Below are 21,965 nucleotides of genomic sequence, written 5' to 3' on the forward strand. Positions count from 1 at the left end.
ACTATCGAACAGTCCTCTCGTAGCTCCTGCCCTTACGTCCCGCGGCAAGTTTGAACCCACAACTTCAGGAACTTTGAGCTGTGTGAACGTGACACTACCTGTTGTACCACCATTTTGCCCTTGGGCTATATGGTTAATATTACAAAGTAGCTGAAAGGACTAGTCAGTGGTTGTGGATAAAGTGAGTGCAAAGTAGCTGAGTAAATATAAAGTAAATGTGAAATGGCTGAGGTTTGTTTTAGGAACATGAAGGACAGGGCAAGCGAATGGGGGTTTTGTCAAGTTATTGTGTTTGTTGATGGTGTATTATGTAAAGCTCACATGAAACTGGTAGTACTGAGAAAGCATTAATGATTAACTTCTCTCACTTATTATAGCTCACAAGTATTTTTTGTCTCATTCTTCCCCGGTTTTAGGGCAGATAATCGAATCCCAATTTCCCTGTGCTCCTAATGTGAAACAGCTTCTTGGAGGATAATATTTTATTGCAACTGACTAAACTACCTCTGATTTGACTTAAAGTATAATAAATTCCTATATATATATATATATAGAAATTCCTAAAGTATAATAACTCTCCTTGTCTGAAAATATGAGAACGATGAGAATTTCCACGCTGCAGCGTGGGCCCAAACGGTTTCTGCACTTGTAGTCCATTCATTCATTCATTATCTGTAACCACTTATCCAGTTCAGGGTCACGGTGGGTCCAGAGCCTACCTGGAACACCCTGGAGGGGCGCCAGTCCTTCACAGGGCAACACACACACATTCACTCACACACACGGACACTTTTAAGTTGCCAATCCACCTACCAACGTGTGTTTTTGGACTGTGGGAGGAAGCCGGAGCACCCGGAGGAAACCCACGCGGACACGGGGAGAACACACCAACTCCTCACAGACAGTCACCCGGAGCGGGAATCGAACCCACAACCTACAGGTCCCTGGAGCTGTGTGACTGCTACACTACCTGCTGCTCTTGTAGTTCCTTGTATGTCAAAAATACATTTTCAGTGATAAGGTTTACATTCCCTGTTTATTAAATTCAAATTAGTGTCTGGGTGAAAACATATAAATGTTATTATCTGTGATGATGTGCACAGTATGTACAGTATGAAGCTATTTGGGATGTGGCCTACACTCCTCTCCACCGACGGACAGATAAACAGAGCTCTGTTTGAAAATGTGACGTGGATAAATGGGCCAGGGTTACAATATTTCTTTTATTTTAACATATCAATGGACGAAACAGTAAATTTATTTAAACATCACAGGGTTTTAATTGAGTTGTGAGACGCTAATATAGAGTGACGTTACCTGCCACCCACAGAATTTCCAAACTGAAACAAACTCATTTTACCGTAAGCTTTTTCCTTATATTGTGTTTAAATGGGGAATAAAATCTCAACACAAATATATTACTTTCCTTTTGGATGACAAGTTAATTGTTTCAGCAGTAGAGAGTACTTAAAAACAGTAATGCACGAGTGAAGTTTGGTGTTGTTGTTTTATTCATCCTGAGGGGAAGGTAACAACCAGTAGCAACAAACACAACCAAGTAGACCACCTCAGAGAGGATAATACCATATACAGGACATGATAAAGCAGACCAGGCGATAAGAATATACAAAAATAAAATAAAACATAAGGTAAACTGAAGAAGCAAGGGTAAACAACAGTGCAATGCTACAACTGTGAAAGAAGGTGCAACAATATTTTAGTACATTAAGTATTTTAGAATTACCATATCAGCACAGTGTAGTGTCTAATTCGTCCTCTGCTTAGGACAATTTTAATCACTATATCTTTACATACATATTAGTTCTTTGCTGCTATACAATAAACAATCACTGGATTAAGAACACCTACCTTTATCTACACTCATTGTCCATTTTAAAGCTCCACTGACCATACAGGAGCACTTAGAAATGCAATACATATAAGACTAATGATTTTGCAAAATATTGTGGTTCTAGCTTTGAAGGTGTGAGCTAAAAGGCATTTGAATTTAGTGAAAATAATAATACTAATACCAACCGTTATTGTTGACCAAGTTCATTATGTTCTCTTGGACACCTGCTCAGCAATAGTTAAGGCTTTACCAGGGACTATGTCGGGCACATGTCTAGTTTTTCTGCTTCCAGTCCTCCATCTGGCAAAATGCCTTGCCGTCACCCAATAGTCTTAGGAGTTTATTAGTTAAACATTTCACTTTGGACTTGTTTTATTTTCTCATTACCTCAGAAACATGTCAAATACCTTATATTGTATTGGTATTATATTGTAAAAACCTAATGTCTACTGTAGAAGGTTTGCTCACCGCCGTGGCAAAGAGTGCATCTGGCAGAGTCTGCAGCCAGACTCTACTGGAGCCCTTGCCTGTGTGTTAACCTTGCATCAGTAAAAATGTTAATAATATGTAATAATTTAGAAAGTTTATAATGAAATATAACATTATAGGACTACTATTGGATAGCTTTGTTTGTACTAAAAAAATACTTAAAAATAGAAGTGTATACTGATCAGCAATAACTTTAAAATCATCTGATTTATATTGCTGCTGCCAAAACAGCTCTGATCCATCAAAGCATGTATTGCACAACACCTGTGTAAAGCTGCCGTGTGTTCTGGGAAAAAGAATGTAGCAGCAGTTTCTAGCTGCCAGAGATACGACTTGTTCTTCTAGAACATCCCCCAAGAAAGATTTTCAAGCATAACTCTAGTTGCATTCCATTCCACATTGACTTTCTTTTAAATACTACATAACTTTCATAAAATGACAGGAGCTGGAGAATGTCTGAATTCTTACTTGCAATTATATATATATATATATATATATATATATATTATTCTGAATAAAGTCAAGATAAATATTATAGTTTTCAACATTTATTACTTTATCTAGCCAATTCCTGCAGGAACTTGGCTTTGAAAGGCCTTGCCCAGTAGCAAGAAAAATCAATATAAGATAATATGAGTAATATCATGACTTATATGGAGCGATTTGGGAATAAACCCAAAATGTGTAAAATGTCTTTTTCGCATGTTTTGATGTGCCTCATAAAGAGGTTTTGTATTCGTCTGTACTGGGATATTTTCAAAAACGGAACTAGGAAAATCTCAATTTTTAAAAATAAACAAATCCATGTGGGGCCTAGCAACATTTAGCAAGCACCTGAGATACAATAGCAACTGCCGAGCAACCATTTTACATCGCATAACATCAGTATACTGAAAGGACAGAAGAAAACTATAAAGACAGAGAAAATTCTGTTTCTGTATGTACAAATATTTTTTTCTTTTATTTCATGTTTATGCTTTGCAAGCACTGGTATTTCCTTATCATCAAATGCACTTTTCAGTTATTATTTTTCTCCACCCAGGGTATGGTATTGTACTCAGGAAACAATATAAAAGGCAGACAAAGAAATGAATCAAACTTAATATGTTTAAGCATGTGCAGAAATCCTTATATTAAAACACAGAGCATTTATTTTGACAAACTAGTATTCTCAATACATTAAGTGAACACAATGATGAGAAAAATTATTGTACGTTTATTGGTCAAGAAACAGACATTTAAAAACACAAACGTAAGTGAGAAGTAAGAGTCAGAATTACATTTGGCTTAAATTAACTTTAAATTAAATTTGCATTACTGACATTTTTGCTCAGATATAATAATTTATGTATTTACAGTTTTAACAATAGCCAACAATCATATTGTCCAGACTGTACAACTATTCTGATCGTTCTGCTCAGAAAATAAATAAATAAATGAAATAATATATATATATATATATATATATATATATATATATATATATATATATATATATATATATATATATATATATATATATAATTAAGACAATACATAAATAAGCATGGTTTAATCACATATGGGAAGAACATGTAGACTTGATGACCCCCCCACCCACACACACAAAAAAAAGGCCTATATTCATTTATAAACCACCCAACACCTACTGCAACTTATCCCACTCACCCCATAGAACTCGCTTCTAATTGACTGTATAGCACAACCTCAGTCCTATCTACAAACAACGTTTCTGTGTCAGTGATCAAATGCAAGCGAGGAGAAGATCTGTTAAATTAGTGCACATTTAAACCCCTCCTCACTCTTTGTCATTTCTATGCTAGGAAACCTATTATGTATGAGCACAAACAGCAACTCATTAATATAACCAGTGATGCTACCTTTCAACACTTTTCTTTAAAGTACATATCTGAGCACTCCATCATGGATTCATTTTCACAAAACAGGCACTGGGTAAATGCACTTACAGAATGGTCAGTTTCGGGGAATTCCACAGTTTTTTCAGCATTTCTACATAATTTAATCTTTACGAGTTAAACAGATTCACAAAATGTGATGTCAGTGATATGATGTTAAATGTACTGTTCTAAATGCATAGTAAATACCTATATTTCTGTTGCAAGCAGGGTAACTACTATTACTGCTCACCAGGTGCTGGGGATGGCTGCCCACTGCTCCGGATGCACTGCTGCGTTCTGATTGCCTTAGTGCCGTAGTGTGTGTTTCACTGCTACGAATAGGAATGTGGAAGACACAATTCATTGTATATTGCACAATGACAAATAAATGCATATATATGAATTGTACAAATTTTGAAAATGAATGCAACTGTTTTGTGAACACATCTACTGCAAACTTTAGCCTCCAAGACCAACAACAAGTAAAAGTGTGGAATAATTCAAGTTGACAGTACAGAAAAAGACTACTGGTCCTAACATGATATAATACGACTTCCTGTAAAGCAAATCCCTTTTATTTCTCAAGATATTATGAGCTCACATATTGCTCAATGCTTATTACCCAAATTCATATATCAGGAAAAAGCAGTGTTTTAATGAGGAAATATTTAAGTATGATGTCTTTTCCCCACATTAGTCAAAAGTGTTTTAAGAGTTAAAGAGACACAGTAAGGCATGGATTAACTAACATTGTCTTAGTTAGCTATGACTCACTTTACAGTAGAAATCATCATTATGTGGACATGAAGGATAAACGCTGATGTACTGTGACTCATGGGTCTGTTTATGTCTACAGTCAAGGTAACTGGCATTTCACCTCTGTTATTCTCTGCAAGTTCTTTTCATTGGGATAAACACTAACATACCTTGTACAGAAACGAAACATAAATGAGTAAACCAGCAATTTGCATTTTGTTTTAGAAAAGAAAATCTGACTCAAACATTTGCTTCTAATAATATGCCATTGAGAAGTTCCCAAAATTCCTGAACAACTAATTGAAAGATGTGACTATACAATGCCAACTGAAATCGTTATATTCCAAATGTACAGTGCTCTGAGTGTTTGAGACAAGAACACATCTGTCATTGATCTGTCATCTGTCCCTCTGCTTTACAGTTTAAAATCAAACCAATCAGACATGACTAATGTACATATTCCAAGCTGTAATTTAAGGTTATTCAGTTTCACGATTTTTAAATTACTTTTGAATTTTATTTTTTATTTTCTTTTATAAAAGATCCCCCTCTTTATTTATTTATTATTATCTCTATTTTTTTAGTATATGGAATGCAGTTGGATTTAAACTGGTTACCTGGTTTGGCCATTCAAGAACATTCCATTATTTATTTATTTTTTTTGTAATGTTTTGACTTTGAAGAATACCTTGGCTGGATGTTTGGGATAACTGTTCTGCTGTATGATGACACACTGTGCACTGTGAATTTACAGGCATTTACTGGAAATTGAGCAGATAAGATGTTTATACAAACTTCAGAATTCATTGTGATACTGCCTTTTATGGAGAAGTATTAGTGCCAAATTTAAAAGCAATCATAGCAGTAAGACAATGTGAAATAAAAACGTCATTGCTTTTCCATACTGTACATGCAGAATACGTACCAAAATGAAAAGCAAAACCGATATTACTTAGGTTCACGTCGCTATAATACTAGTACCTGCATCAGACATACAAGCCCAAACCCTGACACCCTCACCACTATGTTTCACAGATGAGGGAGTAGGCTTTTGTGTATGGGCAGTTCCTTTCACACTTTGCCTTTGCCATCAATCTGATACAGGCTATTCATAAACTCATCTGTCTACAAAAGATTTTTGCAGAAGTTTGCAGGCTCTTTTAAGTTCTTTTTCCAAACATAAATCTGTCAATTTTGATTTTATGGCTAATTAGTTGTTTGTGTCTTGCAGTTTAGCCTTTGTATTTCTGTTGATGAAGTCTTCTGAGGATAGAAATCTCTTGCCCTCATGTTGAACAAAGAAAGACTACAAAAGGGCCTGAAACCTTAGAAGCAAGTCTAGGTATTTGCATAAGCCCAATGTCTGCACTAATGAAGCAATGGAACACACATGAACAATCATACACATCTGGGAAGCCAAAAGTCCCAAGCATATGATGCTCTGAAATGGGAGCACTCTGTGAAAAAAAAAGTTGTAATTTGAAGATGAAACCAAAACACATGCAAAGTCTGGAATGTTTATTTTGATCACATTTGATTTAGTTCGATTTAAAACTATACAATGTGGAGCAGAGGGGCTTATCAAGGATAAATGTGCCTTTGTACCCAACTTTTCAGAAGGCACTGTATTTGATTCTGTGCACAACACTGGCCCCCATTGATTTAATCTGGTCATTATGTACAGATTTTCTAACAAGATTAGAAATAAGATAAACTATTGTATAAGGGCAAAGGACAATAAATTTACCAAAAAAAAACAAAACAAAAGTGAACCAAAACCCTATTTAAAGATATAGCGACACTGGGAACATTGCACGGCAAGAATTTATAGATCAAAAATGTATAGCTCCATTATTGGGGGAAAAAAAGAGAAAGGAATAAAAAGGCTATGAATAGCTGGTATTTCTGAATAATAGAAATACACTCTTTTTGAGAATGAATTCTTTTTCTTAAATAAAATTCACTTTAAAAGTAGTAATAATAATGTTACAGTACTTTGAAAAAAAAAGTAAATAATAAATTAGTAATGAGAATAAAATGCCATTATTTCCAGTAAAGTCACAGTATTATGACTAAATGGGGTGCAAAATTAAGGCAGTACACTTTGTGTGTATGAAGTGTGTATGTGCATGAGGATTTGGTGAACTTATACTTTTGAATCACAAATACTCAATAAAAAAATAAATACTTCATGTAATTCAAATATTACATATTTTAATTATATATTTGCTATTTTCTAATGGTTTACCTAAACTGTCATCATCCAAATATGTTTACTGAGAAAAATACAAGACAAGAGCACACTGAATTCTTATGGCATTTCCTGGATCACAAGAAGCAGAAAATGAAAATGACTTCTAAAATTAAACTTGATAAATTCTCCCTGCTGATGTCCCCAAACGACAGAAAGACAGTCTGAAAAGAATGAAAGCTGTAATAAAAAAAAATGGGGGCCACAGTAAACAATGAAAAAAAATCGAATTATTCACTTCCTCTGTTTTTATATTACAGTGATGCAGTTTACAGACTGCCCTGCTTTAGAAGCTGGATGTACTTTATCATTTCGCTATCGGTTTTGCTACAAAAGCCATACATCACTGGAAAACATCACTGTTCTGTTACTCTCTGGTTAATTGGCCCTCTTTACACACCCCTCTCAATATACACCAGCTTACATTAATTTATAAGATTCTTCTTACAAACCCTAGCACAGCCATTATCTGCTAACTACAACAAACACTCTTGCCTTTACATCTAAAACAACTAAAACAACACTTCTTGCAGCTCCTCTTCATTTCAGTCTGTCAGTGCACACAGCAGGAACACACTTTAAAAAACAAAAAAAACTGCAGTTTCATTTATTAATTCATTCACTCTTATCCAGTTCAGGGTCATGGTGGGTCCGGAGCCTAACCGGAATCACTGTGCGCAAAGTGGGATCACACCCTGGAGGGGGCGCCAGTCCTTCATGGGGCTATACATTCACTCACACACTCACACCTATGAACACTGTCGCCAATCCACCTACCAGCGTGTGTTTTTGGACTGTGGGAGGAAACCAGAGCACCCGGAGGAAACCCACACAGACACGGCGAGAACACACTAAACTCCTCACAGACAGTCACCTGGAGTGGGAATCGAACCCATAACCTCCAGGTCCTTGGATTTTTGTGACTGCGCCAATGGACCACTACAATTATTTATTTCGTTTTCAAATTTCAAGAATCAAATAAAAGATTTTTTTTACTGATACATCATGTATTTATTTATCCATTAACTGACAGTCCTGTTAATTTTTGATGTTTGTCATCTTATGCTGTTTTATATGTGACCCCATCCACCACTCTTACTTTTTATATTTTCCTATCCCTCAAGAGGCATCTGCTGCTTGCCAGGCTGACTTTGTCCATAAGAACTTGTGCTTAATGACTTGCCTGGTTAAGTATTAATTAATTAATTAATTATATATTTGGTTGCATTAAAGTCTTAGCAAAGCACCTATGCACATTTGTGTAATTTTATATGAATTCCTGGTACTTCCTGGTAAACAAAATAAATAATGATAAAATTGATTGACTGAAATTGTAAATTAAATTATATTAACAATAAAACTTATTCTACACTGATGCGTTTCTGCCCCTGCTCAATTTTTATCTGGTTAATCTCACAAGGAAACTATAGCATAAAACATGTACATGTTATTTTATCCCTTGTAGAGCTTTTTCTAAGGCCCTTTGTAAAATAACTTGACATACTTAACCATTTAATTTAATTTGTATTATTAAAATAAATAATAATTTTATAATTCTATTTCCAGAAAATCTCAATTAACAGTTTAACTGATGGTACCCACCCAAGGTTGTCTTTGGCACAAAGTGATAAACCACCACCTATACTTGCTTGCAAACTCCAAGCCCTAAGGCAGCACTATTTGAGAAACCGTCATGCTACCATGATGATCAACAGCAGATTTTTCACTGTTGCATCAAAAATGCACCCTGATTTTGTATTATCCTAAGATGAAGCAGTATATTTGTTTTTTTAGGCAGAAACACTAGCAAAATCTTAAGTAATCTTTGAAATGACTTAAAAGACAATGGAAACCTATTTTGTGGTCAGACGAGTACACATTTCAGCTTGCAAAAACATACACCAGATTCTGTGTGCCAAAAGTGCAAAAACCAGCATCAGCATGGGTGATCTGCATATATGTGAAGGTACCATTGATTCAGAGGCTTGTATTGGTATTTTGGAGAATTAAAATAAAGTTTTCAGTTTTATTTCATTTTTAGAAATTGTCTCAACATTTATGGTAATGAGATTTGTATTTTCAGGGTAGAAAAAGAAAGTTTAAATGTGCATTTGAGTGTGTATAGAACAATACATGGGGAAGGGGAATAAATTCAATCTCCCAACAGGAAGACAGTGACATATTCTACATTAGATACAATATGACTTCCTAATCTACAATGCTACTAGATATCCATGCCTTCTGCAGGTAATAGATCATGGCATTGGATGTGCTCACATAATGCTTACAAGAAAGCAGGCATAAACATGGTGCAAATGCTCAGCCACATTCACGGGGCATCTACATTAATGGAATCTTGTACTTGAGCAAAACAAACAGACTTTAGATATAAAAACAAAATGGATATGCACAGAATTTGAAAAAAGTATAACCATTTTCTTCTGCTGTGTTGTGTGAACCTGAGTCTCAGTTCGTCCAGTTTTTCTCTAGCAATTATATATTTGGGAGCTGTAGACTCGGAAGGGGTGTCTTTCTTAGCTTCATTACACTCGCTTGGACACCAGCTCACCTTCCCCATGTCTGTTTTTGTTTTCATGTCCGTTGTCTGCAGCTTCCAGGCTGAGGCTAAACTGAGGTCATCTGCAGGCCTCTGGGTTGAACAATGGCCAGAATGGGATCAGTAAATGGTAAGCTGAATATTAAGTCTTAATAGTTATAAAATATGAATCCTAAATGTTTTCTTTTATATATATATATATATAAAATGGGAAAAAAGGTTCACAGGGCTCCCATATGGCTGAATGGTGAGTATGTCAGTTATACACACACACACACACAGATTTGATTATGACTGTCTTTGTTGGTAAATATAATCATTTAAAGCTGAAATGTCTGAATAGGAATATACAATAAATAAACAAACTTTAATATTTTGATAATGTTATGCAAATGTTGGCCCATGAAATTACTAAATACTATATCTGACCTTGCTGATTAACAATTGTGACCTGAAGATATGCTGAAATTTTATTGTATGAAAAACATAAGCATTTTGAAGTTGATGCCAGCAATGAATTTCAGTTGGGATGGGAAACAAAATTAGAATTGTATACTGTGGAAAAAATGGGGTGGGGAGGGGCGAAGACTATAACAATATTAGATTTATATTTACCTATATAAAATAGCAACGGACATGGGGATTTTATAATCTACTACACATAATGCTGACCAAAAAAAATGCAGAGCATCTGGAGAAATCTCTATGACTGAAATCCAACATATTATTTTGGGCCCTCAAATCTCATGGCATTTAAAACAGGCATGATTTTGCAAAGGAAGTCACTGTACTGGCTTTGGGAAACTCTTTTTCTGAGCACAGTCCATTGCTCTTTGCACAAATGCAAGTTAAAGCTCTACCAATCAAAGAGGAAACCATAAAAATAAAGTATCCAGAAATGCTGCTGGCTTCTCTAAACATGAGCTCATTTAAGACTGACTGAGGCACAGTGGAAAAGTATCCTGTTCTGAAAAATCAAAATTAAATATCCTTTTCAAAAACCTGGATGACATGACTTTGAGCAGAGGACAACCCAACTTATTATCTGCAGAGTTGAAGGACAATCACGCTTATTACCAACAGACAGTTCACATTAGGGCACACAACATGGGTCACCTGCACATTAGCTAAGACATCATTAGCTCTGAATAATATATACAGGTTTTGGAGCTTCATATGTTGCCATCTAGAGGTCTTTTTCAGGGAATGACTTGCTTAATTCAGCAAGACATTTCACATTATACACTTAAATCGTTGCTCTCCTCAGATGCCACAAACAGTATTGTTAAAAGAATATGTACTGCAGTTTTGCAACATGCAGCTGGCATCAAATTCAAATCATATATATATATATATATAGTATTTTTTATATGTTTTTGTAAAAATATTATTAAAATAATTCTAATCAACTCTAAAAGAATTTTGCCTGCTCAAATTCTTGTCTCTTGCTCCCATTTGTATTGTAAGCTCTACTTAGAACCTTCTTGAGGTCCCATAGTGCAAAATTCTTGCATTTTTTTTTTAACTGGTCATAACATTTTGATAAGGAATGAATATGTATATAAGGTTTAAAAGATTCTGTTTTTATCAAATTTTCTAGAAATTGGATTGTATATCTGTGACACAATCAATTTCCTAAAACAGTGTAACTGTTACTTACTTGCTCAGAGTGCTCTGGTTTCTGCCTCTATCTTCCTCTCTCCATGTGTGTCGGGGTCAGGGGGGCTTATACTCTGCCTCACAGCAGTCTCAGGACCACCCCCATAAATTTCCAACAAATACTGCCATGTCTCCTCAGAAATCTGTCCATAGTCAGCTCCTGTACATAAACATACACACAAACCTGCAGGTCACAAGACCAACCATAAAAGCCTCAAAGGGACAGTAATCAAAGAGCTACATATTTCACTCCTATCTGTGATTATTGGTTAAGCTGGGCATGGTCAGTAAAATATACAGAAATATAAATTAATTGTATTCATTAACTTAGATATTTCAGGCAGCATAGATAGTATAAAATTAAAGAATAAAAACATTAAATAGTGCTGGGCCTTAACAAGAAAAACTGTATGATATATTTTCCATTGACTTTGTAAAGATGCTTACACTATCTCTTACATTATAAGACATAAAGCTATTTAAATTCAGAGACTCAAATCCCAGAGTCAACCCAGTCTCTTTTCTAATGCCATCTTACAATGAGCATCATTTCCACATGTATATCACATATTACTTTGATCTGATCCAGCTGTAAACAGTGGATTATATGACCCTATACTGACTCTGTTTATGTATGTTTCTGGTGTGGTCCTGCTGAGCCAGTGAAGGCTTCTCCTAGTAGGCAGGCCATATACAGTCTATGAGGCTGCAGTCACAGAAGCAGCAGACATCTGCCAAAAGCATTCACTGAAAGAAACATCCCTGACCCTATTCCCAAACTGTCAAGAACCCACCCATTTCAAAACCAGAGTGCAGAAAATGTTCTTGAGCTCAGAAAGAAGCAGATTATAGTAAAATAAATGATTTTACATTCATTTTGTTGCATTGGGGTGTCCTTGAAATTATTAACATATGATTTAGGATTTTTTAAATTTCTGCAAGAATATGGTTATTGCAAAACACCCTGAAATATTGTGATTATATCTGCCATATACTACCCACCCCCAAATGAGGATCTATTGAGTCTTTCATGGTTGTTAGAGGTCTATTTTCTCATCTTTTAGTCTTTTCTTGAATTTCAGTGTTTGAAAACATTTTTTGCTTTCAAAATACATATACAAGTCAGACAGAACTGCAACAAAATATCTGTGGCACCTCTGGGAGCAGCTATAGTATGTAAGATTAGAATGACAAATGATAATCAGTGGTTCTACATGGACAAAATAAAAATTTACACTCAGTGTTTGAGATTTTCCAATTTTATGTTAAAAATTTTATGTTAAATGTGTTTTGTGCTTTATTTCTGACACCGAACAGTAAATAAATTGTACCTAATAGTTGTTTTAAATTAAAAAAAAAAAAAAAATGGTAAATGAAAATGCTAGGTCTCAATTAGGTCAGTGATTATCTGATATAATCTTAGGTGAAAATTATGATGTTTAATTAAATAAACTGATAAAAATAAAGGAGTCATTTAATATATTCACTAAAGGACCTTAAAAGTAGCAATGACCTTGTTTGAGCTGGACATGACCCCCCTTTAGGATGGCAATCTTGCTGTTGTCTATTGGACCTGGTGGGTCTGAAATGATAGAAGGATACAGGAAGATAATGACAGTAAGCAACATAGTAAATCTTGTGAAGAATTTGTTGTTTACAGTTAATCACAAATAAGGAATAAGAAATGGGTGGTCTTGGCAAGCTTCTGTTTGTCTCAAAATGTTTGTATTATAGAAAGAATGTATGTGTGTGCACACAATATATGCAAATGTATGCCAGAGCAAAATGGATTCAACAAGAACAGGGAGCGTTTGGAGCTTCAAAAGTGTGTTTGCTTACACTTCACATCATAGACTTGACTTCTTTGTGCATTTAGAAAAAATTTCATAGTACTCCATAAAACAACACTCAACACAAACCAATCACTTTTGTGTCTTTCCATTAGATTTCCTCACTCTAAAAGGTTTTAGGAAGAGCATAACAGATGTCACATTACAGCGAAACACAAATACCATGGATATTTTTTTAAATATATAATTAGAGAACCAATAATTCAAAGTGTGTGTGAGATGTGAGAGAGAGAGAGAGAGAGAGAGAGAGAGAAGAGAGGTGCTGTGTTTTTGTGAGACTGTGGCCTATGATGATATCATCAAAAGCAATAAGAATTTGAATCTTTGAACATTCATCCATTCAATTAAATTAGAAATTTTTTCATTTTAAACATACATTTATTAAAGATGTGGTGTGAGATGTAAGAGTAAGGAGTGAGAGTGAGGATGGAGTGGAAAAGAGAAGAGTGAGAAGAGTGAAAGGGATTGAGATGAGTGAGCATGAGAGGAAGAGAGTAGCATGAGAGGGACAGAATAGAGTGACCAATCAGAGGAAAACAGAAGAGTGAGGAGTAAGAGGGAGAGAGGTGTGAGAATTGAGTGGAGGGGGAGAGTTAGGATTGCGAGGAAGAGAGAAATGTGGGGAGTGAGAGGAACAGAAAAGAATAATAAGGATAGAAAAGAATGAAGGTGAAAGGGAGAGAGAAGATAAAGGAGAGAAGCTCTGTACTTTTGCTGTTGCTGTACTTTTGAGAGAGAAGAGTGAAGAAAGGAGACAGAAGAGTGAGGAAAGGAGACAGAAGAGTAAGGAAAGGGAAAGAGAAGAGTGAGTGGGAGAAAGAATAGTGAGGAGTGTGGGGGAGACAATATTAGGTATTTAGTGAAGTGCACCAAAACACTATAATAATAATAAAAAATATGATACATGTCCTTATTGTGCTTTTCAATCACTTTAGTAATAATATAGGAATAAGCATATGAGGAACTTCAACATACTACTTTTCAAACCTAGATCACACTAGATTTTGCCTCATCACCTCGCAAAATGGGCATTGCTGCAACTGGGTCCAGAAAGAAGTGGAGTAAACAGTCCTCCATATTGGAACTAGTATTTTAGCAACAGTAGTGAAAATAATTTCTCAGAACCATGCCACCTCTCCCTTGCATTGTATTTTGCACAGCACAGTGTTGGGGACTTGCAAATTTGCATCTCCAACCAATAGTGCTGCTGCTCTTGCTGCATGATTTCTGATGCATTTAGAACCTTCTCTGGCAGTTTCGAAACAGGAAATGTTATACAACATTTTCATGCAGAGTGCAAAATACATCACAAGTGAGTGTAACAATAAAAGTACAGGGTGGGACATTTATTTGGATACATCTTAATAAAATGGGAATGGTTGGTGATATTAACTTCCTGTTTGTGGCACATTAGTATATGAGAGGGGGAAAACTTTTCAAGATGGGTGGTGACCATGGTGGCCCCTTGGAAGTCTACCATTTTGGATCCAACTTTAGTTTTTTTTAATGGGAAAAGGGTCATGTGACACATCAAACATACTGGGAATTTCACAAGAAAAACTGGTGTGCTTGGTTTTAACATAACTTTATTCTTTCATGGGTTATTTACAAGTTTCTGATCACTTATAAAATGTGTTCAAATTGCTGCCCATTGTGTTGGATTGTCAATGCAACCCTCTTCTCCCACTCTTCACACACTGATAGCAACACCACAGGAGAAATGCTATCCCAGATCGGCGCACTGAATTTGCAGAATGGGCAAAACAAAAATTGGAACAGGACCCTCAGTTTACACAGAAGATTTCAGTGTTGAGCAAATTTTTATGTGAATGGTGAAGTTAACAAAGAAAACCACCGCTATTGGTCTGACACTAACTCACATTGGATAGATCCCTCCAAAACTGTTGGAACAAAATATTGATTGTATGGTGTGGTATATGTGGTACAAAGATAGTGGAGCTATTCTTCATCAATGGAAACCTCAAGGCCACTGGATATGCGAAATTGCTTCATGATGATGTGTTTTCTTCTCAATGCACTGAAGCTGGCACGTTCCCTGGGTTTTTCCAGCAAGATGGCGCACCACTACATTATGGGTGTCAGGTCCGAGTATTCCTAGATGAACAGTTTCCTGGAAAGTGTATTGGTTGTCATGGGTCTCCTGATCTGACCCCCTTAGACTTTTATCTTTGGGGTCATCTGAAGGCAATGGTCTATGCTGTGAAGTTTCGAGATGTGCAGCACCTGAAACTACTGATACTGGAAGCCTGTGCTAGCATTTCTCCTGCAGTGTTGCTATCAGTGTGTGAAGAGTGGGAAAAGAGGGTTGCATTGACAATCAACACAATGGGCAGCACTTTGAACACATTTTATATGTGGTCAGAAACTTGTAAATAACTCATGAAAGAATAAAGTTATGTTTTATATAAGTTTGATGTGTCACATTACTTTCTTCCCATTGAAAAAACTAGAGTTGGGTCCAAAATGGCCGACTTCAAAATGGCCACCATGGTCACCACCCATCTTGAAATTTTTTTTAAGGTGTATCCATATAAATGGCCCACCCTGCTTCTGCTTCTACAATACTAGTGTTCTTCAGATCTAAAACTGATGAACCTAAATGAAGACATTTTACAGCACTGATTTCCAGCCATGCTGGCAGCCATGTCCATTTTGCAAAACAAGCATAATGCAAAAACTATAACTATAAACTATAACCCTTGATAAGGGGGCTTAAAAGTCGGGGGGTGAAGGGGTGGTTTCCAAAATTACATAGTGCACGTTTTACAGCAAGAGAGGCTCTATTCTTACTAATACAGGTCAGAGAAGCAACAACTTTTTTTAAGCTTGCCTGAAATGATACATATATGTTAAAACTTCCTTGTTTCTGTAAATTATTTAATAAAAAATATGTCCCAATTTAATCTTCATAACACTTCAAATCAGGGGTCTGAAAAACACAGGGCTACACAGTTTATTAATTAGTAAGAACTTTAGACTGCAATACAAATAAGCCCTCTTGTTCCATCCACAGATAGAAAAACATGAGTAAAACTGATGGAGACTTATTTCAAGATTCATTTACAGCTGAGGTGTTTACCATTGTCTTTGCCCTTGACGAAGCTTTCCCACTCTCTGAACCATTGCATGCTGATGCAAAAAATAACTGAAGGAGCTTCCTCTGCCTGGAAATCTTTATTCAGCTACAGAAAGAGATGAAGGAATGCTACTTAAGAATCATCATCCACAGGTGAGAACCATACAATTACATTATTGACTAGTTTGCAATTAAAGATGTACAGTATCAAGTAAAAATCTATACAAACCTGACTTTAATCTAAAGGCATGTTCTAAAATACTTGATATTTACTTCAAAAATAGAATACCTTTTTTAAAAATTGTTTTCAATTCCTGGCAAAGGATTGATATCAAAATTACTGAAACTTTCAAGTAATATTTTTAACACCATCACATTTCAATAAAATAAACTTAAATTCAATTAAAATTTACAATAGCACAGCAGCCTGAAACATATTCTCACCATATCTTCCCCCGCCCCCACAATCTGATATAGCACAATAATTTAACCCTGTTCAATGCAAACAAGATAAACAGAAAAATAACTTGCTTAATTGATCAGAACATGAAATTCCACATTACCTCAACTTGTAGGCATTTCTGGTTGGAATGAGTAACTTCAAGTGGCCTACAGCTGTGTCTTTATTGAGACATGTGACATTGATTTGGATGTCACGAAATGAATTAAAATGTGGAACAACTTAGCAGAAAATATACGGACGCCTCCAAAACAAAACCCACTAGGAGTGCCCACCCAGACAAGGAAAACATGCTAGCGTATTTCCCTCTTTCTGGCACTACATGTAAGCTATGCCCTGTTCCAAATAGCACCCTACTTTCTACATAGTGCACTTCACAGATTATACAACTAATTCTACTATAATGCTAAATACAACATAAGGTGAAGGAACATTTGAGATTCAGCCCTATTGGTTTAGCGGTGTAATAGATGAGTGACGCAGACACATATGCACAAGTATAAACATTCACAAGGACGTAAAGCACTTGCGATTTAGACTCTACACTAAACTCTGTACTGAATGCAGAAGCATAAATTGGCATATAAATGACACGTTGAACAACACTTACAAATCTATTCTCAAACAGCTGCTCTGCACTGCTAATATCCAGATATATATCCACCAACTGTATCTACATGTATATTCTCTTCATTAAAAATGTAGATGTGACAGAATTTTTTTCTCTCTCTCACAGTGCATGGCCTCAATATCCTTGCAGAGTAAATGAGCTTTTTGCATTAACTGCATTTACTTTTGCACATTAGTGTAAATAATAATCAATTTATGATACTATACAACAAAACATGCCCTCATTGATTCCAAAAATGGAATTTTTGGTGTATTTTTAAAAAATAATTAAGACATTAAAAAAAATCATTAATTATAATTAAATTATATTGTGAGGTCTGAAATATCTCCTAATGAGTAATTATATCCAAATGTACTGTATTCGTTGATCCTTCAATCAAATTTATGTCGACATGTTTACCTTAATGAAGGTGTCTATCTCCGTTTTCCTGCGTTTGACTAGGGCCTCTGTCTCTATGTGGCAGATCGCACATATATACAGGTGATTCACAGCTGGACCCCCTCCAAACCTGAACCACAGTAGACGATGTTGCATTAACACATTCCTTTAAGATTTTGAATAAGTGAGGATAAGGGAACATGTTTCACAGTGAAATTAAACAATATTTACTGTGTTTATATTAGATCAGAAAAAGAATTTTGTTCATGGGCTTTCATCTTTAGCTGGTGTCAGGCCTATCTGCCTCACAGAGTGGATGTCCTGACCATAGCCTGAAAAATCTTACCAACCTGACTGCAGCTTGATAAACAATTTGTAACACAAATTCCTGTTCAAACAACATGTCTTAACCAGATGTCCAAGATAAAGGTTAATGTAAATCTACATTAAAGCAGCCACAAAAATGAATGAATTGCTATGTGAAACATGAATATTAAAAAACCTGCACCCCAAAAAAAAAAAAAAAGAGCTGCCTGTGCAATAACTCACCTGTTGTAAAGATATTCCCACACGCTCTGAGGCAAGATCACGACCAGGTCATCAACATAGTGATACTTAGTTGGGGGGATTCCTGAACAACACAACAACCCAAATGGGCATCTTGTCAACAACACAGATGTGGCATTGCAACTGTCAGAAATAAAATTGAACTGGATTTAAATAAGTTTGCATCTATTTAAAATCATGCATTCCTTTTTTTATATACACATCAGATTTTATCACAATTTTCTCTCCAATCATTTGTTGTTGCCAATTCCATCCATTTACCGAGGACGCCCATAATTACACACAATACCTGGGAGAGTGCTAACTGGCCATATCTTATAAATCTGACTAGCACATTGTCAATGCTAAGATGGCTGCTCCACCCATAAGTCATATAATAAATATAAGAAAATTAAGTTGTATGATTTTGCCAAATTTTTTTCAGATAACTTTATCCGGCTATGTACATGTGAGTTTGCTCTGTGAGAGCATGTCTGACACGGAAAACCTCCCGCTGTGTGCTGCATGTGTGAAAGGACCACTCTGGGACATCTCTGGACCTGATACTGAGGAGGTTTCTAAGGAGTCCATATGTGAAAGAGCTATAGACTGTGTCATCTGTTACAAACATTTCTATGACAAACAAGGGTGTCCTGCTTTGAGATATGATTAACTCTACATATTTTGAGGCTGTGTTGAGGCAAAAACTAACAATCTAGCTTTGTTAACAATAAAATGAAAATCTACACAAATATATTGGTTTCAGCTGCATTATACTTAGGAGATGAGTATGAGAGTAGCTGTAGTTGAGTGTACCTCCATGCTGACAGAGGAAAGTATGGTTAGTGATGGGTCCTGGCTCGGTGAAAGTGTTGAATTTGTTTAGCCATTCTCTGGAGATGTAAAACTGAAGGAGACTAGACTCTTGCAGATTAGCTAAAGATACAACCTTCTGCCTTTCTCTCACTGACTCCTCACTGCTCTTCCTAGAGAGAGAGAGAGAGAGAGATACAGAAAGACATAAATACTTATAAAAAGACCCTTCTCAGACATTACTCAAAGTCCTGTCTACAGCAGGTGCAGGTATCACTTATAAAAGCTTTTAATTTATACTCCTAGGTGTACCCTTCAATGATTGTATTTATAAGGGGTTATTGGACAATTAATTATAATGAAAGCAAAGTTGGAAAGTACAGTTTTATCTCATTGATCTTACCGGTAAAAGAGCACATAGGCCTCTGCATTCTGTACCACAGTCTCATGAACTTCTGTTACATATTGGTCATCAAACTCATACCACTGCCCGTTGATTACATTCTGACAATATGCTATATAATGACCACCTAAGAAAGAAAAAATGTTGAAGCGATTATAAAGATCAGTTTTCACACACTGCTGTGAAGGAATATCATGATTTAAATAATAAACATGAGTTTGTTAGTTGGCAACTGCATATTATCCCCTTGATGCCAACAATCCATAACACTCAAACTTTACAGGTTTTTAAAACAGCTTTGGAGCAGGTTAAATAGGTGTCTTAGCACAAAATATTAAGCAGATTTTTCTCTGTAAAGCAAGGTTTTTGGAACACAAATGCATCCTATGTCCAAAAAATTAGCAAGCTATTGGTTATCCTACCCAAATAACTGCAGGTAATTTTCTTGTGCATTAGACACAAGACAGCAAAGTGAAAACACATCTTTAAATGACTTGATAAAAACTGATTACAAACTAGTGCAATCTAGCGTATGCTTTGCACCCGTGTCCAATTGCCAAAACAGTACTAACCTTTGAACTGAATTTTATTTTGCTTCATATTGCATCTTATGCTTCAAATATTTACTCCTGCCCAACAAATAAATGTAACGTGAGAAATGACTCACTGCCGGCAGTGCCTTGGTGGCAGATGACTGAAAGCAGGTCAAATGTTGTGACCTGTGACAGACTCTCTTTGGCCAGGAAAGGCTTTAAGTCCAAACCCTCCAATGGAAAAGAGACATGGCTGCTGATCTTAAAGGAGTACATCACCTCATGTCTGAACCTCTTCAGATGAATGCACAAAATCTGTATAACAAAACCCAAAACACACAGGAACAAACAGAAAGTCAAATTTTAGTCAAATTAGAACAATTTTAGAACAAATAGAAAGTCAAAAATTAGCATCTTATTTCATGTTTTATGTTTAATCTGAAACTGTTAAAGACTATAAATGTTTACCTCTGGTAGTTGTAGGACTTTACAATACTTGACACCATTTCTTAATCTGTGAAGACAAATACATTATTATTTATGTTTTTTTTGTTTTGTTTTACAGGAATCTTTAATGGCAGTACAGAATAGTAATATAAATAATTAAAACAAACAAACAAAAACTTACATTTATTTAAACTTTATTAAACCAGGCAAGTCATTAAGAACATATTCCTATTTACACTGAAGCCTGAATGAGCCATAGAATTAAACTGACCTAATTTCTACACATTGTCCATTTTATCAGCTCCACATACAATTTAAGTTCTTTTTAGTTCTACAATTGCAAAATGTAATCCATATGTTACTCCGCACAATTTGTCACCCTGTTTTTCAACAGTCTGGACCCATAATGGGTTACTAAAGAACAGGGATTGTTTGAGACATTGATGGGTGGTGTTGTTTTAGTGTATGTTGCACTGATACTAGTGACCCAGATAGCAGTGCTCCTGGAGTTAAGTGTCACAAAGAGTAGTCCACCAATCAAAAATAATTGCATTCTGTAATCAATGATTAAAGACTAGAGGACGACTAACACAAACTGTTCGGCAACAGATGAGCTACAATCTTTTTACCTTTCATCTAAAACGTAAAATTAGAGAATCTGTATTTATACTGCATTTTAAAAAAGAATGCACTGATTTGCAAACTATCTGTGACCTGTATTACTGTTATGCTTATTGCCTTTCCAAATCTGCCCCACCCTATTGGGGACACATCAGGATCATATGAGATAGTAAAAACTGGCTACTATCTGGTCACAAACTTCTTGTTGGTTCTCGCGAAATCAGAAAAAGTAGCTCATTTGTTACTGCGAAATTTGTGTTAGTCACTAAACATTTCTTTGTATGTTTTACAGTTAAATAAAGGCTTAAGAGAATTAACAAATCACAGAGCATTGTTTTTACTGCATTTTACAAAATGTAACTTTTCCTAAAATGGGACATAAAAGTATAGTATGGCTATTGTAGGTACTTACTTTTTGCATCGCTCACAGCTGTACATGTTATCACCTGAGGAAAAAAAAAAACACAAAACATTTGCTATGCTCTGATAGTACACATCTGGAGGAGAATTTTAATAAATTAACATTAGATCTATTTCACCTTTTAGTTCATCTGCAGCAAAGAAAGCAGCAAGGCAGTCCTCCAGTGTTACCATGGGACCCCAAAACCAGCTGGGGATACATGACACAATAAATCTGAAAGACAGACACGCACATGCACACACAGGTAATGGATGCCCTCGTAACTGAGCAGTGTTTGGCTGTAGCCGAATACATACGTATTTA

At 35.7% G+C, this 21,965-nt stretch overlaps 1 protein-coding gene across 14 annotated transcripts in view; it reads right to left on the reverse strand.

Annotated features, from left to right (window-relative positions):
* Nucleotides 1-3,891: 3,891 nt before the first annotated feature.
* usp20 (ubiquitin specific peptidase 20) overlaps nt 3,892-21,965 on the reverse strand; it is a 33,807-nt gene continuing 15,733 nt past the window's right edge. For 11 of the 14 annotated variants that reach the window (XM_066657567.1, XM_066657535.1, XM_066657483.1 and 8 more), the window contains 12 exons: nt 21,781-21,875; nt 21,654-21,687; nt 20,642-20,687; nt 20,308-20,488; nt 19,641-19,767; nt 19,241-19,410; nt 18,428-18,509; nt 17,900-18,008; nt 16,413-16,515; nt 12,976-13,044; nt 11,464-11,622; nt 7,111-9,896 (listed from right to left, as the gene is read on the reverse strand). In XM_066657567.1, coding sequence (XP_066513664.1) covers nt 11,468-11,622; nt 12,976-13,044; nt 16,413-16,515; nt 17,900-18,008; nt 18,428-18,509; nt 19,241-19,410; nt 19,641-19,767; nt 20,308-20,488; nt 20,642-20,687; nt 21,654-21,687; nt 21,781-21,875 — 1,171 coding nt within the window. In that variant the 3' untranslated portion in view covers nt 7,111-9,896; nt 11,464-11,467. Of the gene's footprint in view, nt 4,572-7,110; nt 9,897-11,463; nt 11,623-12,975; nt 13,045-16,412; nt 16,516-17,899; nt 18,009-18,427; nt 18,510-19,240; nt 19,411-19,640; nt 19,768-20,307; nt 20,489-20,641; nt 20,688-21,653; nt 21,688-21,780; nt 21,876-21,965 lie in introns of those variants that run through there. The other 3 variants (XM_066657489.1, XM_066657576.1, XM_066657472.1) reach the window with 2 other exon arrangements.

This window comes from Hoplias malabaricus, chromosome 2 (assembly GCF_029633855.1).
Source record: "Hoplias malabaricus isolate fHopMal1 chromosome 2, fHopMal1.hap1, whole genome shotgun sequence".
Taxonomy (NCBI): Eukaryota; Metazoa; Chordata; class Actinopteri; order Characiformes; family Erythrinidae; genus Hoplias; species Hoplias malabaricus.